The sequence below is a fragment of the Delphinapterus leucas genome, chromosome 10 (genome assembly GCF_059928025.1).
Source record: "Delphinapterus leucas isolate spDelLeu-1000000601 "Yukka" chromosome 10, BTC_Dleu_Yukka2, whole genome shotgun sequence".
NCBI classification, from domain to species: Eukaryota; Metazoa; Chordata; class Mammalia; order Artiodactyla; family Monodontidae; genus Delphinapterus; species Delphinapterus leucas.
Window position 1 is genome coordinate 14,040,657 of NC_143138.1, and position 26,783 is coordinate 14,067,439.

At 41.8% G+C, this 26,783-nt stretch overlaps 1 protein-coding gene across 8 annotated transcripts in view; it reads left to right on the forward strand.

Annotated features, from left to right (window-relative positions):
* The window catches only part of KDM1B (lysine demethylase 1B), a 62,911-nt gene that overhangs the window by 23,931 nt on the left and 12,197 nt on the right, over positions 1-26,783 (forward strand). For 7 of the 8 annotated variants that reach the window (XM_022586739.3, XM_089918388.1, XM_022586740.3 and 4 more), the window contains 12 exons: positions 90-274; positions 2,838-3,014; positions 3,383-3,457; positions 6,631-6,768; positions 7,659-7,830; positions 10,596-10,723; positions 11,733-11,864; positions 12,263-12,337; positions 21,327-21,443; positions 22,178-22,303; positions 23,212-23,334; positions 25,118-25,270. In XM_022586739.3, the coding sequence (XP_022442447.2) occupies positions 90-274; positions 2,838-3,014; positions 3,383-3,457; positions 6,631-6,768; positions 7,659-7,830; positions 10,596-10,723; positions 11,733-11,864; positions 12,263-12,337; positions 21,327-21,443; positions 22,178-22,303; positions 23,212-23,334; positions 25,118-25,270 (1,601 nt within the window). The remainder of the gene's footprint in view (positions 1-89; positions 275-2,837; positions 3,015-3,382; positions 3,458-6,630; positions 6,769-7,658; positions 7,831-10,595; positions 10,724-11,732; positions 11,865-12,262; positions 12,338-21,326; positions 21,444-22,177; positions 22,304-23,211; positions 23,335-25,117; positions 25,271-26,783) is intronic. The other variant, XM_089918389.1, reaches the window with a different exon arrangement.

A 26,783-nucleotide genomic window follows, 5' to 3' on the forward strand; every position in this document is an offset into this window, starting at 1 on the left:
TCTCCTTTCTGGTTTCTTTTTGCTCTTCAATTTAGCCAGATTTAGAATTTACAGCTTGTGAGGTTTGCCTATTCTACGTCTTCTCTCAGTTCCAGGCATGAACCGGTACTTCCAGCCTTTCTACCAGCCCAACGAGTGCGGCAAAGCCTTGTGCGTGAGGCCAGACGTGATGGAGCTGGATGAGCTCTATGAGTTCCCAGAGTATTCCCGAGACCCCACCATGTACCTGGCTCTGAGGAACCTCATCCTCGCCCTGTGGTACACTAACTGCAAGGTGAGTGAAGGGTGCGTTAGCCAGCAGCACATGGACACAGACTTCTGTTAAGGAGAGAAGTTGCTTTGACTGTGGACGGAACCTTTGGATCCGGGTGTCTCCACCTCAGGACTCTTGACATTTGGGTGGATATTCTCTGTGTCGGGGCTGTCCTCTGCATCGTAGGATGTTTAAGCAGCATCCCTGACCTCTACCCCCCACATGCCATAGCACCCCTTTCCCCCAGCTGTGACAACCAAAAATGTCTCCAGATATCGCCAAGTGGGGGCAAAGTCTCCCCTTCCTGAGAACCACCACTTTAGACCATATGGCATCAGAATTCTTCACTCTCTAGTTATATGGTGCAAAATTTGGTTCAAGGAGTTCCAATGACAATACCAGGAGAAAAAAGAATAAAACATTAAAGATTGGATTATAAACCCCTCGAGGGCTGGGATTCTGACTCACCTGGTTATCCTCAAGCATCTGAGACCAGTGATTTGCTTTTTGCTGGGACTGAATAAATGTTAGGGCCCTCACACAGTGCCCACCTTGAAAGGGATGAAGATAAATTAGAGGGTGGGCAGGGCGGGACCACGAGTTTTGTTTTATTTTTAAAGCAGAGGCTTTCCTGACGCTAGTGTTTTTCCAATTTATTAATTTCTTCTGCAATTATCTGAGTGACTGCTGAATGCAGAACATTTTACAAGACTGCCAAAGAAATCTTGGTTAAAGAAAGATATTCCAGTTCCACCCCGGTATTTCACTGGATTAGACTCCGGTCTGAGATGACTTGATTAAGTTTTGGCTATAAATGCAGTTTATATGAATTACACCCAGGTGAGTGTATTGGGCATGGTAGAATTATTCATTTCCTCTCCAGCAGGCTTGAGGGAAGTATTCAACAAACATTTGCTGAACTAAACAAAACTGGTCAGAATTTCCTGTAAATAAGTTGTGAAGATGCACTTTTCAGAAACAGCCTTGGGTTCATTTTTCTTCCCATTTCTTTTTAGTTAACTTTGAAATTTGACTTATACAGGAGAAGAATCTTATAAAAAGACAAATCCTCCACTTATCAGTGTGGATCTATTTTAATATGTAATAAGATAGCAAGTATTGTATCTATTTAATACTCTAGTGGGAAAACTCAAATATGGTTGCTTTAAAGGGGTCAGACTTTGAAATGATTTTTTAAATCTTTCTTTATTTTATTTTTATGGCTGCGTCAGGTCTTAGTTGTGGCATGCGGGATCTTTCTTTGCGGAGCGCGGGATCTTTCATCGTGTTTTTTTTTTTAACGTCATGAATACAAACACGTGTTTTAATATTCTGCAGCAATCCAAGCCAATGTTGTACGTGTTATTTCTTTCACATTTTGAGTATATAGTCATCTTCCTGTGTTCAGGTTCTGTTGGAGCTGGGGCTTGCGGACAAGTAGAGGAAAGGCCAGGGTGGGCCCTCTCCCCCCTCCGCCACCGCCCGCATGGCCCAAGCCTGTTCTAACTTCGAGACACTGGGCAGAGGCCACATTACTCTTGAATCTTTGAAACAGACCAAGGCCTTGCCAAAGCTGCTGGGGTGAAAAGAGAAAGGCAGTGTCTTTTTTTTTTTTACAAGTTCCTAAGTCCATTCCCCCCATGTCTTATCAGTGATGAGTGTCCAGCTTTTTCTGCTGCCAGTGCAAGCAGCATCCTGGGTTTCTGTAATGGCCTTTGTTGTGTGACTTATTGAATCAGGAATATATTTGTGGTATGGTCTGCCTCCACACTCCTGGGCCAGTCATTCGGGTCAGTCATTCTCTGCGAGGGGAAACTTAGGAGATAAAATGCAGATTGCTATGTGCTTCTTTTGTCCCTTTCTCCTTTTTTTCCTTCGCCAGGCAGACCTTCCTTTGGTCTTACTATATCTTAGTGATAAATGATGGATTCCAATTACCTGGAGAGGTTTGTTTTTTTTTTTTAATTGTAGTAAAACACACACAACATAAAATTTACCATTTTTACCCTTTTAACCATTGTAAAATGGATAATTCAGTGGCATTAAATACGTATACAGTATTGTGTAACCATCACTTCTATGTAGTTCTAGAACTTTTTCATTACCCCAAGAGGAAACTCCACACCCATTAAGCAGAGACTCCCCATTCCTCCCTTCCCCCAGCTTCTGACAACTACTTTCTGTCTCTATAAGATTTGCCTGTTCTGGGTATTTCATATAAACGGAATCGTGGCCTTCTGTAACTAGCTTCTTTGCTCAGCATAATGTTTTCAAGGTTCGTTCCTGTTGTAGCATGCATCAGCACTTCATTTCTTTTTATGACCAAATGATATTCCATGTATGGATAGACCACCTTTCCTTTATCCTTTCATCCACTGATGGACACTTGGTTGTCCTGGCAATTTGAATAGTGCTGCTGTGAATTTTTTTTGAACCTATGTTTTTAGTTCTTTGCAGTAAATACATAGGAGTGGAATTGCCGGGTCATATGGTAATGCTACGTTTCACTTTCTGAGGAACCAGGAGTTGTTTTTGGTTGGTTGGTTGGTTGGTTTTAACAGTTTGCTTTTATTTCCAAACACAGGAAGCTCTTACTCCTCAGAAATGTATTCCTCACATCATCGTCCGGGGTCTCGTGCGCATCCGATGTGTTCAGGAAGTGGAGAGGATACTTTATTTTATGACGAGGAAAGGTCTCATCAACACAGGAGTTCTCACCGTCGGCACCGACCAGCATCTTCTTCCTAAAGATTACCACAACGTAGGTGACTGTAGCTCTGGCAATACTACCACCATCGGTCATGATAAATGCTAGTACATTAATGTTCATAATACAAGTAAAACTCCCGTAAGCACTATAAAAGTTATAAGGCAAGACTTTTGTAGAATATGCATTTCTCCAAGGGAAGGGAATATCAATCACTATTCCTCTAGGCGGTAGAAAGGAGGAAGGGCTGACTCAGGACAAGTACTAATGTATTCTTTAGGGAAATAACTTGTACAGACAGGACATCAAGGAAATACAGATGAACGAACGTTGCTTGGCAGCTAGTACATTCTATTACATTGTTTTCATTGCTCTAATTGGATTTTTGTTTCTTTTCTCTTTTTTTTTTTTTTTTGGTAAAGAAATCAGTCATCATTATTGGAGCTGGTCCAGCAGGATTAGCAGCTGCTAGGCAACTGCATAACTTTGGAATTAAGGTAAGATTTGGGGGACATGGAGGCGGAAACAGATGGTTAACTGCTCCTTTGGTCCAAATGTTCTAAGACTTGGAAACTAGTTCCTGATTTTAGCAAAGAATGCTAAATACATTATATCTTTATATCTTTACAATAGATCCTAGAAAAGATACAAAATTTGAAATTGGTTTAATTGAAGAAAGGTAGAGGAAATAGAAACTCCAGCAGCTTTGGAGAGGATTTTAGACTATGATGGGCAAGACGCAAGAGACTCTAAGATGATATTAAAGCAGAAATTCTTGGGACTTCCCTGGTGGTCCAGTGGTTAAGACTCCGCGCCCCTGCTGCAGGGGGCACGGGTTCGATCCCTGGTCAGGGAACTAAGATCCTGCATGCCATGTGGTGTGGCCAAAAAATAAAATAAAAAGTAAAATTTAAAAAGCAGGAATTCTTGACATGTCGTTATTGACACAGCAGTGAAGAAAAAGCCCTTGTTTCTGCAATAGTTCGAGACAACAAATAGCAGCTTGGAAATTCACCATTTCCTGCATAAAAGTTAATGAACTATCCAGTTACATTTTCTTATGCAAATCACACTTTGAACCTAACTCTGGAAAACAAAAATCTTTGCTTTTGGAAGCAGGATTGAATTAGTTAATCCAGGGTTAAGACAGAATTATGTGACTTTTAAAGTACTGTATATTTTTGAGTTATCCTTCTTCCCCAAGGAGAAGGATATTATTTCTTTTTATCTAGTATGTTGCCTTATTCTAATTGTTCAAAATTAGCCAAAATAGAGACGATTACAAAAAAACAAAAATTGTGCAATTCAGTATCTAATTTCCATTAGATTCATTCAAATCTTCCAAATTTCTGGGACTTGCTATGTCTGACTCATTTCTCCTTTTTTAGAAACCTGTTTTGCAAGGACTTTGGTCTTCCATTAAACCAAACGTGAAAATCAATTTGGTAGAATTGAATTAGTCTTTCGCTGTATTCTCTCTGGCTGAAAGAAACAACTTCTTTTTCACAACGTTTTTCTCTGCTGGAGGAGTTTCAGCGATGAGAAAGTTTTCAATGGCTCTGCCTAAGTGGTTTTCCTCTTGGTGGAATGCAAGACCTACGTCTTGGATTCTTATATATATTGCTGACAAAACAGAAGAATCTGAGTTGAATGTATAAGAAATCTGTTTGCATTTCAAAATATTGTCTAAGTGGTATTAAGCTATGAGGTGTTTTAATTGGTCATTTATGTATCTCAGCATTAGATATTAGGGCCAAGGTTTCTTGTTCGCTTTTCACTTGGGAAACCCACAGATTATGTTACAAGGAAGGTTAGTCCTAGCCAAAGTCTAGGAGGGGTGCTGTCTTTAATGTTCAGCCTTCCTCTTATAGACTAAAATAAACTAGAAACGGATGGTCCTGAGTTCATCTGAAGTCAGAGAAAGAAGGTGGGGAGGGGAGAATCACAAGCTGTAGCCTTTCTAGTTGGAGAAAATGAGAAATATAGGTCCAAGGAAGAAGCATATTTAGGGGACCTCTGTTATTCTCCCCTTTCTCTAAGGAGACCCTGGGGAGGCCACCCCGCTCCCTCGTGGTTAGGAAGTAGACTACTCCTAACCTAAGAGATGGTTAGCTCGGGGAACCTCCTGGAGCAATTTGCAGAAGTGCTTTTAGGGATCTAGAAATGAAAGGACTGGTTTTGCCCTGAAGAGGATTCACATTTTCAGTTACTACAACCAAGAGCAGTGAAGCTCTTTGAGCCACAGGGCTGTCCACCTGAGAGCAGCTCCCACCACCACCAGCATCAGAAATTTGGAGGAGATAAAACGGTCTGGGTGTGGTGGGACCAACCTGCTTTGGCCAAGCCTGTGAGGCCATACTTAGATATAATGACATATGATTTTTTTTTTTAAATAATAGTCATAGGGAAGTTAAGGCCTGTTTACAATGCTAAAGGAATTTTGCTACAGACACAGATATTTCATAGGACAAAACCACCTCTTTAACTTAGTTTTTTTTTTTGCGGTACACGGGCCTCTCACTGCTGTGGCCTCTCCCGTTGTGGAGCACAGGCTCTGGACGCGCAGGCCCAGCAGCCATGGCTCACGGGCCTAGCTGCTCCGTGGCATGTGGGATCCTCCCGGACCGGGGCACGAACCTGCGTCCCCTGCATCGGCAGACGGACCCCCAACCACTGTGCCACCAGGGAAGCCCCTAACTTAGTTTTTAAGAGTGCCTTTTAATTTATGGAATACTATTTAATAAAAGCTTTCAATATGCATTTCACATGCTAGTTCATCCAGTCTTATCATTTTGGGATTTGAGAGGAAACAGTTTGAGGGGCTTCTCCAGCAGACCACTCACTTACTCCTTGCTAGAGCCTGCGTTGTTTGTTTTTAACATCTACTTGGGCTCCTATTCACACTGCCCTCTTTTTTTTTTAAATTTATTTTATTGAAGTAGTGTTGATTTACAGTGTGTTAATTTCTGCTGTACAGCAAAGTGATTCAGTTATACATATAGGTATGTATACATTCTTTTCCATATTCTTTTCCATATGGTTTATCACAGGATATTGAATATAGCTCCCTGTGCTCTACAGTAGGACCTTGTTGGTTATCCATTCTATATATAATAGTTTGCATCTGCTAATCCCAAACTCCCAATTCATCCCTCCCCCTTGGCAACCACAAGTCTGTTCTCTGTGTCTGTGAGTCTGTTTCTGTTTTGTAAATAAGTTCATTTATGTCATATTTTAGATTCCACATATAAGTGATATCATATGGTAGTTGTCTTTCTGACTTACTTCAGTTAGTATGATCATCCCTAGGTCCATCCATGTTGCTGCAAATGGCATTATTTCATTCTTTTTATGGCTAAGTAGTATTCCATTGTATATATATACCACATCTTCTTTATCCATTCGTCGTTGGACATTTAGGTTGTTTTCATATCTTGGCTATTGTGAATAGTGCTGCTATGAATATAGAGGTGCATGTATCTTTTTGAATTATAGTTTTGTCTGGATGTATGCCCAGGAGTGGGATTCCTGGATCATATGCACACTGCCCTCTTCTTAAAGTTGTTTCTCTAATAATATAATAATACATTAACCGGATATGAAACTCATTTAACAATGTCACTGTACATTTATACTGCATCCTATTCAGCTTCCCTGATTGTCTTTTTAGGTGACTGTCCTGGAGGCCAAAGACAGAATTGGAGGCCGAGTGTGGGATGATAAGTCTTTCACAGGCGTCACAGTGGGACGAGGAGCCCAGATTGTCAACGGCTGTATTAACAACCCAGTAGCACTAATGTGTGAACAAGTGGGTTTCTTTAAGATTTGTATTGTAGATAAAGAAAAGAAAAAATGGTATCAGTTTGCTTGTGTGCAGTATTAATGTGCTTCTAAATAATATGTAACAACCCCAAAATGATTTCTTGCCCCCTCATGCCCTCTGAAAAGTAAATAAGAACAAGTATAGTTCTTCCTTTCTGCGGAGGTGGAACTAGAGGACTTAAAATATGCCCCCCCCGCCCCAAGGTCTTTAATTGTATTTGTGCATTATTCGCAGGCCACTTGATTAGGGTTGCCAGGTTAAGCAAACAAAATTACAGAATGCCCACTTAAATTTCACTTTCAGATAAATAACAATAATTTTTTTAGTATAAGTATGTACCAAATATTACATGGGATATTTTGCATGCAATATTTGGGACATACTTATCTAAAAAAAAAAATGTATTCATTGTTTATCTGAGAATCAAATCTTTCATCAGGCAAACCTACCTAGTGTCTTTGAAGACCTATGGTAGGCCCAAGGATTTTTCTGAACTATTTATTGACAGTCAATTCAATTTCAACTTCTGTGAGCGTTCGTGTGTTTGTGTGCTCTTTCACATGAGATTCCATAGAGGAAATAGGATGTCAGAGCAGAGAGAGGTGGTGCACAGCTATAGCGTCTGAAACATTGATAAATATTGGCTGGAAAGCTGTGGAGGGCATGGCATAGAAGCTGTTGCTGGCACCCTTACATTCTCAGATTCCATGCTGGTTTTTCACTGCCTTACTTTGCTGCCATTCCCCAATCAGCATTTGTTTTTGAGAGGTCCTAGACCCTTTTCTCCATGAGAGCTCTGTCTGATTTCAGCTTAGAACCTGTACCTGTTTTTTCCAGGGAAAACTTTTCACCTTCTTATTCTTATTATTTTGAAGCTTGGCATCAGCATGCATAAATTTGGAGAAAGATGTGACTTAATTCAGGAAGGTGGAAGAATAACTGACCCCACTATTGACAAGCGCATGGATTTTCATTTTAATGCTCTCTTGGATGTGGTCTCTGAGTGGAGGAAGGATAAGACTCAGCTCCAAGATGTCCCTTTAGGAGGTATGGGGAGAATGGTGTTCTGATTGTTCCATCTGAGTCTCATTCTAACCTAAGCTTGATTAGGGGTAGCATCATTCATCCACAAGCCTGGATGGATGCAACAAGAATAGTCCTTAGGAGCGTTCCTTTTGAACTGACCGTTCCACAGAGGGGAGCAGAACTGCCTCAGGGACCTTTAGATGCGTGTGTGTGTGTGCACACACGCACACATAATTCTTTACACAATAGCCAGTGTTTAAAAAAATTATTTAAATGTTTAATTTTCAATATCCCAGAAGAGCTTACTTTTAAGGAAGCATGTGGTAAGCTCTATGTGAATAACAAGCCACCACATAATGACTCTTCTAGATAAGAGTTCCTGTGTGAAAGGATTCCTTTTCTTTTTTGGACAGTAGGTTAAGATTTTTTTCCAGTATATTTTGTTTAAGAATGCAAGACTCTATATTATGATTTAAGAACTTTAATTCAAAGTTTTTAAGCTTTGGTACTAAATGGACCATATTCACCCTTTAGAAAACCTGACTGTAACAGCTCATTTCCCTGCGGGCGCCCGCTGAGATCTTACTATATTGCTTCTTAAATTGATATTTATTTAACCTACAATTTCATGACCTGAATGTATTCACTTGTAATTCTTGGAAGCATGTCGGAGTTTCTTACAGTACGAGCATTTGAATTCAATTGGCAGGGTATTAATTTGCTTCAGCTATGTGTTTCTGTGCAAGGGGTCTCAAGTCTCCATCCTGGAATACACTCTGTCTCTGTTTGGGGTACATTTCTCAAGAGCAGGGACTGTCTGTCTCCTCTTTTTATCCTCTCTCCCCGCCTGCCCCCTGCCGCCAACCCCCCTCGCCCCCCTCCTCCCCGCCGCGACCTCAATTCTTCGCCTCTGAGACCAACCCACATTCTAATCGCCCTTAGTAAGTGTTGACTGACAAACCGTAACAGAACATTTTTAGAAACTTACTGGGGTTGACAGGGAACATTTAACCAAATGTGGTGTCCAAACCAAGTGGTGAGTTGTTGAATTTTCTGGAAATGAAGACAGCGACTAGGCGGACTTACATTATGTTGTCAGAATCTGATTAGTGTTTTTGCACATGTGTGATAGTCGCTGGGTGGGGTTTTTCTTTACGATTCTTTCAGGGCCACCAAATACAAAAGTTAATAATATTGCTTTGTCTTGGCTTTACTTAAAACAAGTTATTAAGGGAGGATCAGCAACACTTACTGTGTAAGTAGTTGTTTCATCTCATTAGTATATTTTTGGAAAAGCTTTAATAATAGTGTGCCCATCTCTCCATGAGGTTACAATTAGAGCCTGCCTAGCCCTATCTCGGCTGTCTGAGCTCTCACCTTATTAGCATTTAGCTGAAAAGACAAAAATATAAATACTAAGAAGCTAGAGTGAATTTCACAAAGCAAATATACTAAAGCTTTTAAATGTTATTTACGTAGAGATCATATTAAGGCTTCTCTCAGTCTGTTTATACTGTTCTAGCAGTCTTGGTTCTTCCCACACCTCTACAAAACCTAAAGGAAAATAGAAACTACATAGCAGGAGGCAGGAATGGGATTGCTACAAAAAGGTATTAAAAGTGGAAAAAAGCCCAGTGGTCTAGGGGCAAAAGCCTAGCACAGAGGTGCCACAGACATCCCCATACTACAGTCTAACATAAGAATGGAACATTTTAATGAGAACCTTGAGTTGTCAAAAAAAGAAAAGTTAACTGATGCTCAGTTCTGTTTCTAGTCAAGCATGTGCACAATACTTTATAGAAGCTTTGAGACTGCATTGTATCTGTTGGGTGGTTGTCACCACTGGGAAGGTAATAAAGAAGTAACCTGTGCTAAGATTCTTATACTTTGTCAGGCACAAGCTTTCCCCCACCCCCCCCAAAAAAGGAATCTAAGCCAATCATTGGAACGATGTCAGGGGGCGGTGTATATGTAGTTGAAAGTTCCAGGTGAATGGGATAGATAAGTGCTGGGGGTTGATAATCAAGGAGCGATTCCTGAGGCTGGTAGTGACCAGGTGATGCTGGTCTGTAAAGGATGGATGGGACTGGGGTGGGGAGGGCATTCCAGGGAGGGGCGTGGTAGTAGCAGACTTTGCAGGGTTGGCATTTACCAGGAAAAGATTGAGCAGCAGTGCAGCAGAGCCTGTGAGTGGACAGGCGGTGTTTGCTGTCTTTGGAAAGGCTAAAAATGTGCTAACACTGTCAGGCTGTGGTTTTTGGAATTTATTACATAGGCAATGGAGAACCAGTAATTAAAGGTGTTGAGCCAGAGGGTTGGCATGATGAAAGTCCATGATGGAATATTTGGAATGTTTGGGAGAGAAGATAGCCAGTAGTCAGTCTATGATAGGTCTCTTAGTTGAGGTGAGCTGTTATAAGAACTTGACTTTAAGGTGATGGCAATAGGACCAGAAAGGGAGTGGGAATCCTCTCTCTGTCTTTATATGTGCAAGGGTTACTTTTCCTTTATCTTGAGCAAAAGAAGAAATAGTTTCTCAACTAAGCAGAAATGAAACATGGTTGAAGACATAGAACGTGCATAGTTTTGTTCCCCATTAAGATAAGCTTTTACTTCCTGAGAGAAACCAACCTTATCAAGACAGATGCTCTTTCCCCCTGAGTTTACCTGGGAAAGGTCTTCAAAAGTTTGGGGCCTTGCAGGTTGAAGGAGGTGGAACGCAAAAGATAAGGAATTCGAGAATAATGTTAAAGTTTTTTTTCTGCTTTGCTCCATTCCCATTGCAGAAAAGATAGAGGAGATCTACAAAGCCTTTATTAACGAGTCTGGAATCCAGTTCAGTGAGCTGGAGGAGGAAGTCCTTCAGTTCCATCTCAGTAACCTGGAATATGCCTGTGGCAGCAACCTCCATCAGGTGGGCTTTGAAGACGCTTGTTTCTGTGTATGTGTGTGTTTTATATATTGAGATATTTAGCCTGGGATGGTCTGGATAAACGGGGAACAATGGGTCTACTGCTTAAAAGGTCAAACACCAGGACTTTAGAGTATATGAAACCCATAGTGGTTTTGAAAAAAAAATTTTTTAAAGCAAGAGAAACCTGTCTTCAAATCATAACCTGTGAAGACACCCAGTCCGTAAACCTGAATACAGGAGGGCTGCTGGGCTGAGTCAGGGAGGCGGCAAGAGCCAGTGTCCTTGCCTTCCCCTTGCCCTCCTTGGGGGCCCTCGAGCCATTTCTGTGCAACTGTGGGCTGAAAACACTGCTCCTAAGAAACCAGAATAGAGCATCTTTGCAATTAGGATCTGTTCTTCTTGCTAAAATAAATTTAAACTTGCCTAATTCATGTCACCAACTGTGATCGCGATACTTGGATATGCTGTACATTGAATAGCGGTTCTGTGGATGACCCCTCACTTAATAATCCTCTTTGGTGGGGCGGGCAGGGACAACAATTCATGTTTCCATTTGATGATTCTTTGCAATCGGAATCACACTTTTCCAAAATCATGCTGCATTTCAGTGTCTGTGGAATTTCCATGTTGAAGGCATCTAGGTGGCATATTTACATATGGAGTTGATTGAATGCAATTCTCCTCTCATGGAATTCTCCTTATCCAGGGTTGTTGATGTATAATACACCTTTCATTTTTATCAGGGAGTGGTACCCATGCCCAAATCATGTCTACCTTTTGTTCTAAAATAAGCTTTCCTGTGCTTTATTGAGAGATCTCCTTTCCCTGGCAGCAGTATCCACCTGGGTTTATCTATTCACGCCCCACCCCCCCCACCTTTCTGTTTTGCCCTCTGCCCTCTGGCCTGAGGTGGCCTTTCCCACCCTGGGGCTCCTGTTTTTGTCCCTCAGGTGCAGGCTCCAGGGTTTACACCCCCTCTTGTTTCCCAACCTCTCCTGATGTTTCCCAGGTGTCTGCTCGCTCCTGGGACCACAATGAATTCTTTGCCCAGTTCGCCGGTGACCACACCCTCCTCACTCCCGGATACTCTGTCATCTTGGAAAAACTGGCAGAGGGACTGGACATTCGGCTCAGATCTCCAGTGAGTATCCACAGTGGTGGGAGGCTCTGGTTTGGTGGTGTTTGGAGAATGTGAAGTTTGGGGCATGTGGATTACACAGGAGACAGGTGCCTGCTTTGATGTTCGGCCAGTGTCTGCAAATGCTTTTGATACTATGATCAGTCACATTATCCTTGGTGATGAGGCAGCTGCTGCTGCTTGGAAACAATAGTGGCTGAGATGCATTTTCATTAATAATCAAGGGGCTGAGTGAGAGTTCCCTGAAGTTGCAATACCTGTTGTTTAGTTCTCTGAATGCCAGGAAGTGATCCCCCATAGCCTTGGAAAGGTAAACTCCCATAATAAGAGAATTGGAAAGGATCCTGGATCATATGGTTCCATCCCTCATTATGTTTGTCATAACTGCTTTTCTTGAGCAGGTAAAGAGTATTGATTATTCTGGAGATGAAGTGCAAGTTACCACTACAGATGGGACAGAGTGTACAGCACAAAAGGTAAGTGCTGTGATTCCACTAGGTGCTACCAGGGGCCTGGGAGTAAGGGAGACCAGTGTTTTCCACCAAGCAGTTTGCCTTTGGCAATCTGCCCAGAGCCTTGTTCGATTTCTGGAGAGCTCTGTATCTCTACTTGTTGTGTATGGATATGCAAATCAGATTTAATTATTCAAACACTATATAGATTCATGGCAGATGGAATTCTGAATAGTGTTTCTCAGAGTGGGTTCTATGGTACATTAGTTCTGAGAGTTGACAAGAGAAGAAAACTTGGCCAAATTAGTTTGTAAAGTATTATATGCTACAGTCTAAGTTTAGGGTTAAATAAGAGCACATTAAAGGCTCTGAGAAGTCCTGCATTTTAAAAACCTGTTTTAGTTTGTGTAATTCAGTGGTTTCCAAGTTGGTGGTGTTTTTTGTTTTTGTACCATGGAAACTTTTTTTTAAATCAGATCAAGAACACTCTGCATTTTTATCTTGAAAGTGGCAGAAGTACTTTTATATCATTTGAATTTTTTGTAAACAGCTTTAGTAGGCGGACAGTGAAAGGTGCTGTAATGTAATATATGAAATCACACTGAGATTTCTGTAGTGTTGGAAAATAAAGTGTTGGGGGTGAAGGGGGATTAATAAACCCCATAGATTTATTTAAATTTAGTTATGTCTGAAGTGATTACCAAAAAGTGTAATTGATGAACCATCATAAGTTCCTAAACTAGCCGTGTTTTATGCTTTTCAGCTAGCTAAAAAAACATTTCACAGTCCTTGATATTCATACAGAAATGAAGGACTGCATGTCAAATGGGAAAGACGGGGTAGAGTGTATGAGCCCAGGGGGATGGTTCCTCATATTATTCCTGCCATTTACTAGCTGGATAGTGAGTATTGGTCATATAGACTTTGGAGTAGCAGTAGTTCTCAATCCTGGCTGCACCTTACAATCACCTGGGAGGTGCTTAAAAAGAAAGCTTACCAAGCCCCACCCTGCAGAGATTCTTGCTGAATTGTCTGGTCGTGTTTTTAAAGCTTCCCAAGTGATTCCAACATGCGACCAGAGTTAAGAACCACTGGGCAACAGTGTTCTTATCTGTGAGTCCCCAGGTGAGAATCAGGCTAATATCTAACATTCTTCCTGGTGGTAAAAAAATTTTTTTAATATCACCTTATAAAATTGGAAGTCGGCTGATGGCTCAACCTCTGGCATTTTGTGACTTTCCTTCTTTGCATCCAGGACAACATGCTAGGTGTGCTTACCCTGCTGGGTCACCCTCTGCCTGACCCTGACCAGGCATATTTGCTTTCTTTCTTTGTATTCTGGCTCTTTAGAATAATTAGAACATAGTTTCAGGCTGTGATTCAAAGCCTGCTCTGAAATGAGAAAAGCAAATATGTTTATTTTTAGTAGTCAGCACAAATCACAGAGTTTCAATTGAAAGCTTCCCCAGCTTATAAGTGAAAGATCTCCAACCCAACAGCATACACCGATAAACACTTAACAAACTGTAATTCAGTCTAGGCTGCTTCCACTGAGACCTAGCATTAGTTCCTTACCTGGGTATGTTTATATCTTTTGCCTATTTGTTTACCTGAGTTTGTGTGTTTCTGAAAGCTTTTTTTTTTTTGTCATTAAGAAAACATCTAGATCTTATTTACTTATAGTCTTATATACCCAAGAGGGTAATTGTTCCTTTTTTTCTTTTTGTTGCATGGTGGCTATTATCTATAACCACAATGAGGAGAGAGAACATGTTTTATATTTTATAAAATTTTCACGTGGCAGAAAATAGTGACAAAATCACAGGAAGAGCTCTGAACTTCCTGTGATCCTGGAGTGGGGGTTTCAATAGACTACATCTTTGATGAGGGTAGCAGTCGATATGGTCCTTGGTGTTCAGCTCCTTTCTCATCCAACTGTGTTATCCTGTACTACAGATGATGGAAAGTACACACACACACATTTCCCAGTCTCCCTTGCAGCCGAGGGTCTAAATATGAATTGGGTCCAGCCAGTCAGATGTACTCGCATGAGACTTGGGAGGTGTGGTATGGCTTTTGCTTCACTTCTGCTGCCTTTGCTGCCAGGCAAAACGTTCTAGGTGTTGGGTTCTTCCACAGCCGGAACATTAGAGGTCCCAGGACCCACTCATTTACTACCTGGGAGTCAAGAGCCAGGGCATGAGGTATCCCTTTTGCTGGTGCAGGTTGTTCGATAAGTGGCATGTTTCTGGAGCTGGTAGCCGTAGTAATGGCTCCTGATTGTGACAGTGGTAACACGGTTCTGGAGCCAGAAATTTCTTTTTCTTTTTTTTTTTTCTTATTAGTTATCTATTTTATACACATCAGTGTATACATGTCAATCCCAATCTCCCAATTCATCCCACCCCCACCACCCCCCCGCTTTCCCACCTTGGTGTCCATACATTTGTTCTCTACATCTGTGTCTCTATTTCTGCCCTGCAAACCGGTTCATCTGTACCATTTTTCTAGATTCCACATATATGCGTTAATATACGATATTTGTTTTTCTCTTTCTGACTTACTCTGTAGAACATTCTCTAGGTCCATCCACGTCTCCACAAATGATCCAATTTCGTTCCTTTTTATGGCTGAGTAATATTCCATTGTATATATGTGCCACATCTTCTTTATCCATTCATCTGTCGATGGGCATTTAGGTTGCTTCCATGAACTGGCTATTGTAAATAGTGCTGCAATGAACATTGGGGTGCATGTATCTTTTTGAATTATGGTTTTCTCAGGGCATATGCCCAGTAGTGGGATTGCTGGGTCATATGGTAGCTCTACTTTTAGTTTTTTAAGGAACCTCCATACTGTTCTCCATAGTGGCTGTATCAATTTACATTGCCACCAATGGTGCAAGAGGGTTCCCTTTTCTCCACACCCTCTCTAGCATTTGTTGTTTGTAGATTTTCTGATGATGCCCATACTAACTGGTGTGAGGTGATACCTCATTGTAGTTTCGATTTGCATTTCTCTAATAATTAATGATGATGAGCAGCTTTTCATCTGCTTCTTGGCCATCTGTATGTCTTCTTTGGAGAAATGTCTATTTAGGTCTTCTGCCCATTTTTTGATTGGGCTGTCTGTTTTTTTAACATTGAGCTGTATGAGCTGTTTATATATTTTGGAGATTAATCCTTTGTCCATTAATTCATTTGCAAATATTTTCTCCCATTTTGAGGGTTGTCTTTTCTTCTTGTTTATAGTTTCCTTTGCTGTGCAAAAGCTTTTAAGTTTCATTAGGTCCCATATGTTTATTTTTGTTTTTATTTCCATTACTCCAGGAGGTGGATCAAAAAAGATCTTGCTGTGATTTATGTCAAAGAGTGTTCTTCCTACGTTTTCCTCTGAGAGTTTTATAGTGTCTGGTCTTACATTTAGGTCTTTAATCCATTTTGAGTTTATTTTTGTTTATCGTGTTAGGGAGTGTTCTAATTTCATTCTTTTACATGTAGCTGTCCAGTTTTCCCAGCACCACTTATTGAAGAGGCTGTCTTTTCTCCACTGTATATCCTTGCCTCCTTTGTCATAGATTAGTTGACCATAGGTGCGTGGGTTTATCTCTGGGCTTTCTATCCTGTTCCATTCCATTCTGTATTTCTGTTTTTGTGCCAGTACCATATGGTCTTGATTACTGTAGCTTTATAGTATAGTGTGAAGTCAAGGAGTCTGACTCCTCCAGCTGTGTTTTTTTCCCTCAAGACTGCTTTGGCTATTCGGAGTCTTTTGTGTCTCCTACAAATTTTAAGATTTTTTGTTCTAGCTCTGTAATAAATGCCACTGGTAATTTGATAGGGCTTGCGTTGAAGCTGTAGATTGCTTTGGGTAGTATAGTCATTTTCACAATATTGATTCTTCCAATCCAAGAACATGGTATATCTCTCCATCTGTTTGTGTCATCTTTGATTTCTTTCATCAGTGGTATAGTTTTCTGAGTATAGGTCTTTTACCACCTTATGTAGGTTTATTCCTAGCTATTTTATTCTTGTTGTTGCAATGGTAAATGGGAGTATTTCCTTAATTTCTCTTTCAGATTTTTCATCATTAGTGTATAGGAATGCAAGAGATTTCTGTGCATTAATTTTGTATCCTGCTACTCTACCAAATTCATTGATTAGCTCTAGTAGTTTTCTGGGAGCATCTTTAGGATTCTCTATGTACAGGATTATGTCATCTGCAGACAGTGACAGTTTTACTTCTTCTTGTCCAATTTGTATTCTTTTACTTCTTTTTCTTCTCTGATTGCCGTGGATAGGACTTCCAAAACTATGTTGAATAATAGTGATGAGAGTGGATATCCTTGTCTTGTTCCTGATCTTAGAGGAAATGCTTTCAGTTTTTCACCATTGAGAATGATGTTTGCTGTGGGTTTGTCATATATGGCCTTTATTATGTTGAGGTAGGTTCCCTCTATGCCCACTTTCTGGAGCGTTTTTATCATAAATGGGTGTTGAATTTTGTCAGAAGCTTTTTCTGCATCTATGGAGATGATCATATGGTATTTATTCTTCAGTTTGTTAATATCGTATATCACATTGATTGATTTGCGCATACTGAAGAATCCTTGCATCCTTGGGATAAATCCCACTTGATCATGGTGTATGATCCTTTAAATGTGTTGTTGGATTCTGTTTGCTAGTATTTTGTTGAGGATTTTTCAGTCTATATTCATCGGTGATATTGGTCTGTAATTTTCTCTTTTGGTAGTATCTTTGTCTGGTTTTGGTATCAGGGTGATGGTGGCCTCATAGAATGAGTTTGGAAGTGTTCCTTCCTCTGCAATCTTTTGGAAAGAGTTTGAGAAGGATGGGTGTTAGCTCTTCTCAAAATGTTTGATAGAATTCACCTTTGAAGCCATCTGGCCCTGGACTTTTGTTTGTTTGAAGGTTTTTAATCATAGTTTCAGTTTCAGTGCTTGTGATTGGTCTGTTCATATTTTCTGTTTCTTTCTGGTGCAGTCTTGGAAGGTTATACCTTCCTAAGAATTTGTCCATTTCTTCCGGGTTACCCATTTTATTGGCATAGAGTTGCTTGTAGTAGTCTCTTATGATGCTTTGTATTTCTGTGGTGTCTGTTGTAATGTCTCCTTTTCCATTTCTAATTTTATTGATTTGAGTCCTCTCCCTCTTTTTCTTGATGAGTCTGGCTAAAGGTTTATCAATTTTGCTTATCTTCTCAAAGAACTAGCTTTTAGTTTTATTGATCTTTGCTATTGTTTTCTTCGTTTCTATTTCATTTATCTCTATCTGATCTTTATGATTTCTTTCCTTCTACTAACTTTGGGTTTTGTTTGTTCTTCTTTAGTTCCTTTAGGTGTAAGGTTAGGTTGTTTATTTGAGATGTTTCTTGTTTCTTGAGGTAGGATTGTATAGCTATAAACTTCCCTCTTAGAACTGCTTTTGCTGCATCCCATAGGTTTTGGATCATCGTGTTTTCGTTGTCATTTGTCTCTAGGTATTTTTTGATTTCCTCTTTGATTTCTTCAGTGATCTCTTGGTTATTTAGTAACATATTGTTTAACCTCCATGTGTTGTGTTTTTTACATTTTTCTCCCTCTAATTGACTTCTAATCTCATGGCGTTGTGGTTGGAAAAGTTGCTTGATATGATTTCAATTTTCTTAAATTTACCGAGGCTTGATTTGTGACCCAGGATATGATCTATCCTGGAGAATGTTCCATGTGCACTTGAGAAGAAAGTGTAATCTGCTGTTTTGGGGTGGAATGTCCTATAAATATCAATTAAATCTATCTGGTCTATTGTGTCATTTAAAACTTGTGTTTCCTTGGCTTCCCTGGTGGCGCAGCGGTTGAGAGTCCGCCTGCCAATGCAGGGGACATGGGTTCGTGCCCCAGTCTGGGAAGATCCCACATGCCATGGAGCGGCTGGGTCCGTGAGCCATGGCCGCTGAGCCTGCACGTCCGGAGCCTGTGGGAGAGGCCACACCAGTGAGAGGCCCGCGTACCACAAAAATAAATAAATAACATAAAATAAAATAAAACTTGTGTTTCCTTATTAATTTTCTGTCCTGATGATCTGTCCATTGGTGTAAGTGAGGTGTTAAAGTCCCCCATTATTACTGTATTACTGTCAATTTCCTGTTTTATAGCTGTTAGCAGTTGCCTTATGTATTGAGGTGCTCCTATGGTGGGTGCATAAATATTTACAGGTGTTATATCTTCTTCTTGGATAGTTCCCTTGATCATTATGTAGTGTCCTTCTTTGTCTCTTGTAATAGCCTTTATTTTAAAGTCTATTTTGTCTGATATGAGAATTGCTACTCCAGCTTTCTTTTGATTTCCATTTGCATGGAATTCTTTTTCCATCCTCTCACTTTCAGTCTGTATGTGTCCCTAGGTCTGAAGTGGGTCTCTTGTAGACAGCATATATATAGGTCTTGTTTTTGTATCCATGCAGCAAGCCTGTGTCTTTTGGTTGGAGCATTTAATCCACTCACATTTAAGGTAATTATCGATATGTATGTTCCTATTACCATTTTCTTAATTGTTTTGGGTTTGTTTTTGTAGGTCCTTTCCTTCTCTTGTGTTTCCCACTTAGAGAAGTTCCTTTAGCATTTGTTGTAGGGCTGGTTTGGTGGTGCTGAATTCTCTTAGCTTTTGCTTGTCTGTAAAGCTTTTGATTTCTCCGTCAAATCTGAATGAGATCCTTGCCAGGCGGAGTAATCTTGGTTGTAGGTTCTTCCTTTTCATCACTTTAAATATATCATGCCACTCCCTTCTGGCTTGTAGTTTCTGCTGAGAAATCAGCTGTTAACCTTATGGGAGTTCCCTTGTATGTTGTCATTTTTCCCTTGTTGCTTTCAGTAATTTTTCTGTGTCTTTAATTTTTGTCAGTTTGATTACTATGTGTCTCGGCATGTTTCTCCTTGGGTTTATCCTGCCTGGGACTCTCTGTGCTTCCTGGACTTGGGTGGCTATTTCCTTTCCCATGTTAGGGAAATTTTTGACTATAATCTCTGCAAATATTTTCTTGGGTCCTTTCTCTCTCTCTTCTCCTTCTGGCACCCCTATAATGTGAATGTTGTTGCATTTAATGTTGTCCCAGAGGTCTGTTAGGCTGTCTTCATTTCTTTTCATTCTTTTTCTATATTCTGTTCCATGGCTGTTTATTCCACCATTCTGTCTTCCAGGACACTTCTCTGTTCTTCTGCCTCAGTTATGCTGCTATTGATTCCTTCTAGTGTATTTTTCATTTCAATTATTGTATTGTTCATCTCTGTTTGTTCTTTAATTCTTCTAGGTCTTTGTTAAACATTTCTTGCATCTTCTCGATCTTTGCCTCCATTCTTTTTCTGAGGTCCTGGATCATCTTCACTATCATTATTCTGAATTCTTTTTCTGGAAGGTTGCCTATCTCCATTTCACTTAGTTGTTTTTCTGGGGTTTTATCTTTTTCCTTCATCTGGTACATAGCCCTCTGCCTTTTCATCTTGTCTATCTGTCTGTGAATGTGTTTTTTGTTCCACAGTCTGTAGAATTATAGTTCTTGCTTCTGCTGTCTGCCCTATGGTGGATGAGGCTATCTACGAGGCTTGTCCAAGCTTCCTGATGGGAGGGACTGGTGATGGGTAGAGCTGGGTGTTGCTCTGGTGAGCAGAGCTCAGTAAAACTTTAATCCTCTTGTCTGCTGATGGGTGGGGCTGGGTTCCCTCCCTGTTGGTTGTTTGGCTTGAGGCAACCCAGCACTGGAGCCTACCCGGCTCTTTGGTGGGGCTAATGGTGGACTCTGGGAGGACTCAAACGCCAAGGAGTACTTCCCAGAACTTCCACTGCCAGTGTCCTTGTCCTCACAGTGAGCCACAGCCACCCCCCGCCTCTGCAGGAGACCCTCCAACACTAGCAGGTAGGTCTGGTTCAGTCTTCTATGGGGTCACTGCTCCTTTCCCTGGGTCCCGATGCGCACACTACTTTGTGTGCCCTCCAAGAGTGGAGTCTCTGTTTCCCCCAGTCCTGTTGGAGTCCTGCAGTCAAATCCCGCTAGCCCTCAAAGTCTGATTCTCTAGAAATTCCTCCTCGCATCGCTGGACCCCCAGGTTGGGAAGCCTGACGTGGGGCTCAGAACCTTCACTCCAGTGGGTGGACTTCTGTGGTATAAGTGCTCTCCAGTCTGTGAGCCACCCACCCAGCAGTTATGGGATTTGATTTTCTTGTGATTGCACCCCTCCTACCGTCTCACTGCAGCTCCTCCTCTGTCTTTGGACGTGGGGTGTCTTTTTTGGTGAGTTCCAGTGTCTTCCTGTCGATGACTGTTCAGCATATAGTTCACCAGAGATTTCTTGATTGTATGGAGAGACAGCAGCTCTCTTTGATGGTCTGGTTTTGTGAGTTGTTCTTGGAGGCTCTAAATGGTTCTGTAAACTAGTTGAAAACCTGCAATAAATTGTTTCTTCCTTTAAAAAAAAAAAGGTATGTGGCTTTACATGATTATAATAATCCCTAATGTTTGTGATGTGCTTTACCACTTATGAAGCATACTGATGTGTATTGTAAGAGTTTTAGTGTTAAGCATATCCCCAATCCTTTAAGGTTAGTAGGGCAGGTATTACCTTGGCCACGCATTAGAAAGTGTCAGGAATGATACACAAAATCTGGTTCTCCTGACTCTGTATTTAGGGCTATTTCCTCTTACAGCATTGCTTTTCAGGATTGAGATCTGCTGACTCTTCTTACCCAGGGTTATTAATGCATCAAAACCTTAATGCAGATTCCTCCATATGAATGTTGCTTCTGCTCAGCCAGTCCACTCTTGTGCAGTGAACAGCCTGCACAACTGTACATGGCCGTTATTCTTCTTACCAGTGTAACAACATAGGATGTTGATAATCTCATGACTGGCAATAAAAGGCAGGGGGGGCAGTTCTTGAGGCATTAAGATTTTCCTGGAAATGAACCCACTGAGTATTAGATTCAGTTGCTGTTTGTATGTTAACTGTTCATTATTTCCCACAGGTGTTAGTCACTGTGCCCCTGGCCTTACTGCAGAAAGGTTCCCTTCAGTTTAATCCACCGTTGTCAGACAAGAAGATGAAGGCTATCAACAGCTTAGGTGCAGGCATCATTGAAAAGGTAACTGAATTACTTAAGCCTCAGAACTAGAGAGATGAGTATCAGATGACAGGGGTTCCTTAACTTCTGATATTGGGAAGCAGCAGGTAATTTTTGAATCCAAGTCAAATTCGAAGATTTCCTTTTCCTTTGAGTAATTGTCCATGAAGAATATGAAAGGATATTAACAAAACAAAAAGAGGAGAGCTGGCTAAGGTCTGCAAGTTTTGATTTTAGGAGAATGACTCTTGTTATTCAGAATTTGAACTGGGTGTATAAATAAGCAATTCTTTTTTTTTTTTTCTGCTTTCCATGTCTACCCTGCACTAATTAGCCCCAGTGACGAGAGTGTTTTATACTTCCTTTGCCTTGAAAAGCTCCTTTAGCAGAATCTCTCAGCGCTACAGTAGATAACAGCAGACCTATGATTAGTAAGAATTTATCTCATGGACGTAAGGTTCAAGAGCAGGTCTCAGGGATGCTCTGCATCTTCAGATTAGCCTAGAGGTTGTCAGTGGTTCCCACCATTATCTGTGGGAGTACAGGACTGAATGGCATAAAAAGCCAGATGGTCACAAAGAGAACAAAGGAGGTAGGAGAATGGAAAGGGAATATTTAGAAATGTTTGAGTTTTTTGAACATCTTTTTTTTTTTTTTTAATTGAAGTATGTAAGAGCTATAGGTGGCTTCTTAGAGATTGCTGTACTTTTGATTTCAAGAAGCTGTTAACCACCTTTCTCTTGCTCGCTTTCCAGATTGCCTTGCAATTTCCCTATAGATTTTGGGACAGTAAAGTTCAAGGGGCTGACTTTTTTGGTCACGTTCCTCCTAGTGCCAGCAAGCGAGGGCTTTTTGCCGTGTTCTATGACATGGATCCCCAGGTAAAATCATTGGTGGAATGTGGTATGAATTCCCTTATTACAGTTTAGAATTTGGTTTGGTAACTACTCGTGTGTCCAGCCCAGGAACTAATGGACATTGTGGACACTCCAGATGTCTGTTTATATTATGGGGGGACACTTGGATGGGACATTTTCCTGTAGGAAAAGTACCCCAGTATCTGCCATATTTTCCTAAAGTACTAATATTGCTCCCTGGGAAGTGAATTTGTTGCCGTGGAAATGTGTTATTTCAGGCTGATGGAAGGATTCCTTTTAGGGAGAATTGGTGTCAGCACAGTAACGAGTGGTACTTGAAATGTACTCCCCAAGAGTCCGCCAGGGAGCCCTGGTTAGGAGTGGGATATGCCTGGCGCAGGTGAGGGCTGGTCTGGGAGTCGGTAGATGTGATTGGTGGGGCAAAGAAGACGAGGAGAGGACATACCTGGGTCTTTGCAAGTGACAGTTGTGGTGATGTCCTGCCAAAGAATCACAGTTGTTTTTCCTCCTGCCTCTTTGTTCCAAGACACTTTATCTTCAAAGGTTCCACGTGGGAGCCAAGGGCAAAATGTCCTTACTGTTTGAGAAGGTTTTTTCCCATTATTTGACCAGCAGACTTCCTTTCTCAATGTCTTTCTACTTATTCTAAAACAAGTTCTTAGAAGGGAAAAGCCAAGAGAACCCAGAATTTGATATTTACATGACTTCCGGAGTTTTTCCAGCAGGGAACAATAAAATGCGTAAATGAATAATGAGTCTGTGTGGCCTGGGTGATGGAAAGGAGGCTACAGGACTAGGAAATGATGACATTTGATGTGAGAATGAGGTCCTTCTCTGTTTGGAACTGTGCGTCTAGAGACTTTGGTGCCCGAAGTCCAAAGTGTAAAGTGCTTTTCCCGTCACGTGTCCAGAAGCAGCACAGCGTGTTGATGTCGGTGATCGCGGGGGAGGCGGTGGCGGCCGTCAAGAGCCTGGAGGACAAGCAGGTGCTGCAGCAGTGCATGGCCGCCCTGCGCGAGCTCTTCAAGGAGCAGGTCAGACACCCCTCTTTGAAAAGAGAAAGACTAGCCGCATAGCACAGGGAGATCAGCTCCGTGCTTTGTGACCACCTAGAGGGGTGGGATGGGGAGGTGGAGGGAGGGAGACGCAAGAGGGCGGGGATATGGGGATATACGTAGGCGTACAGCTGATTCACTTTGTTATACAGCAGAAACTAATGCAACATTGTAAAGCGATTATGCTCCAATAAAGATGTTAAAAAAAAAGAGAGAGAGAAAGACACTCTTGCTGCTAACTTCACTCTTTGGAGTGGTTTGAACCCAAAGCTAATCCATCAGTACCAGAAATGAAGGGGCTTGAGGCAGTGGACCACATTCTTCTTATTTCTTTCAGTATCCAGCTTGCCACTTAAGTACCTGGATTAGTTTGCTCAGGCCGCCATAACAAAATGCCACAAACTGGGTAGTTCAAGCAACAGGAATTTATTTTCTCACAATTCTGGAGGCTAGAAGTCCAAGATCAAGGTGTCGCCAGATCAAGGGGTTGGTTTCTCCTGAGGCCTCGCTCCTTGGCTCACAGATGGCTGCCTTCCCCGTGTCCTCACATGGGCGCGGCTCTGTCTCTTGTCTGTGCTCTAATCCTCTCTTCTTAGAAGGACACCTGTCACACTGGATTAAGGTCCACCCTAATGATCCCATTTTGACTTAATTACCTCGTCAAAGGCCGCATCTCAAGTACAGTCACGTTCTGAGGTACTGGGGGTTAGGGTTTCATCATCTGAATTTTGGGGGGACACAGTGCAGCCCATAATAGTACCCCATTCCTCCTTTTACATGATTGCCTTCCTCCCTTTTGTCTCACATCATGCACACCCCCATTCTTTCCTAAGGAGATAAAAGGCTCAGCATTTTCCACAGATTCTGTATTGACCCAAACCCTAGCAAGCTTTGACGACAGTTTTCCAATCAAAGGGACATTGTCCAGAATTTTCTGTACCCCGCAGCGAGTCTCTTCTCTCCCTTTTCTCCAAGAAGCTCACGGTACTTTCTATTTGCCAGTTCACTAAATCTCACAATCTCTGGAGAGTATAAATGGCGTGACATGTAACTTTTTCAAATAAAGGAGGAGAAGTACAAAGAAATGAAAATGCCTCAAATATTACATACATTCAAGAGAGGGGGGCCCTCGGGGTATTGCTTATTTTACATGATGTGATTCTATCTCACAGTAGTTCTTATTAGCTTGGGGCTTTTGTTCAAAAATTTGTTTTCAAATCAGTTATTTGGAACTTAGCACAGGCTCCGTAGAAATCTATTTCATGGTGGCTCTTGGCAGAGGTCAGCCTAGAAAATTATTTGAAACGTAGAGTGAAACCTAACCTGTGTAGCTGCTTTGTGGAGAAGCCTGTTGAGAATTCCAGTTAGAGGTCCTAAGACCCTGCCCGTCCCTTTCCTCCCCTGGTCCAGCGCGTTTCAGGCGATGGGAAGGGGAATGCCTGGACTCTTAGCTGTTGGTGATGGCCCCTGGTAGGTGGGAGAAAGCATCTCTGGCAGAAGGATAAAGTGTTAAAGCGAGGAGATGTGTGTGTGCTGGGGAAGGTCAGAGAGATGGGGCAGCGAAAGAGGAAAATGCACAGAGACGGTGCCTGGGCAGAGCAGCAAGGGGGCTGGAGGGTCATGCTGAGAACTGCTGTCTCAGAATGCTACAGGGATTAACTTACTTTCTAGATGGAGGAAGAACTGTAATTTTATACATTGGGTTGCATCAAGTCTAAGTCCCTTCTTGATCCCGTTTTCCAATTCCTTCTACTTGACACAGGAAGTCCCAGATCCCACGAAGTATTTTGTCACCCGGTGGAGCACAGACCCCTGGATCCAGATGGCATACAGCTTCGTGAAGACAGGGGGCAGTGGTGAGGCCTACGACATCCTTGCTGAGGAAATACAAGGAACCATCTTTTTTGCTGGCGAGGTGTGTACGGGGACTCCGACCCCGATTGCTTTCATTTTGATCACCTGCTTTTAATTAAAGTGATCGATGTCCAGAGTTTAAAAGCAACATCAAATGCTGTCAAAAGTCTTACGGCAAGAAGCCCCAGGTACCTTGACAGCACCCTCCTCAAACTCCCCGAGCAGCCATTTTTAACTCTTTCTCCTGTTTCTTCTGGAATTTACTTCATGCTTTAAGTTTTTTTGTTTTTTGGGGGGTTTTTTTGCGGTACGCAGGCCTCTCACTGTTGTGGCCTCTCCCGTTGCAGAGCACAGGCTCCAGACGCAGGCTCAGCGGCCATGGCTCAGGGGCCCAGCCGCTCTGCGGCATGTGGGATCCTCCCAGACCGGGGCACGAACCTGTGTCCCCTGCATCATCAGGCAGACTCTCAACCACTGCGCCACCAGGGAAGCCCTGCTTTAAGATTTTTATACTGTTGTCTTCTGATTTAAGAAGTTAGACATATCTCCCGACTATCTTAGACATATCTTCCTATCAGGTTAAAGGTTTAGCCCACCCTGGTTTTTTCACACTTTTCACTAAATTGGTGTCAGTGCTTATATGGTGTGGCTGCTTACTGCTGAGCCAGGAAGGAAGGCGTTCACTGATTCCTTTCTTACACAGCTGTTTTCTCTTCGGTCATAATGGCCTCTTTTTTCACTAGCTTAATTCTTTTTATACCACTCCTTAAGCCTCCCCACTCCTTTTTTTTTTTTTTGCCCACGTTGTATGCATGACTCTTAGTTCCCAGACCAGGGATGGAACCTGTGTCCCCTGCAGTGGAAGCACAGAGTCTTAACCACTGGACCGCCAGGAAATTCCAAAGCCTCCCCCTTCTTGAGTCATCTCTAATTCACAGTTGAATCCCTCTGGCCGGCCTGTAGGTTCTGTTTCTCAAAGCCCCTTTTCCTGGCATCTTCCCTCTGCTCCAGGCTGCACTGATTGATCCCAGGGACCCCTGCAGAGCTGTCCTCCCAGCACTCCTCCTTACCACTTTCCAGGCTTGGGGTTCTTATTTCCTAGATCCCTCTCTTTTTTCTTTTTTTTAATATTTATTTTTAAAATTGTGGCAAACAACACATAACAAAATTTACCACCTTAACTGTCTTCAAGTGTCCAGTTAAGTGGCGTTAAATACACCCACACTGTTGTACAACCATTGCTACCATCCATCTCCAGGACATTTTTATACTGCAGAACCAAAACTGTGTACAACTCCCCCTCCCCCAGCTCCCAGCAAACACCATTCAACTTACTGTCTGTCTCTGAATTTGTTCTAGGTCCCTCATCATGTAAGTGGAATCATAGAGTATTTGTCCTTTTGTGACTGGCTAATTTCGCTTAGCACAATGCCCTCAAGTTTCATCCATGTTGTGGCATGTGTCAGAATATCCTTCTTTTTTTAAGACTGAATAATATTCCATTATATGCACCTATCACATTTAGTTTATCTGTTCATCTGTCATGGACACCTGAGTTGCTTCTGTCTTTTTTG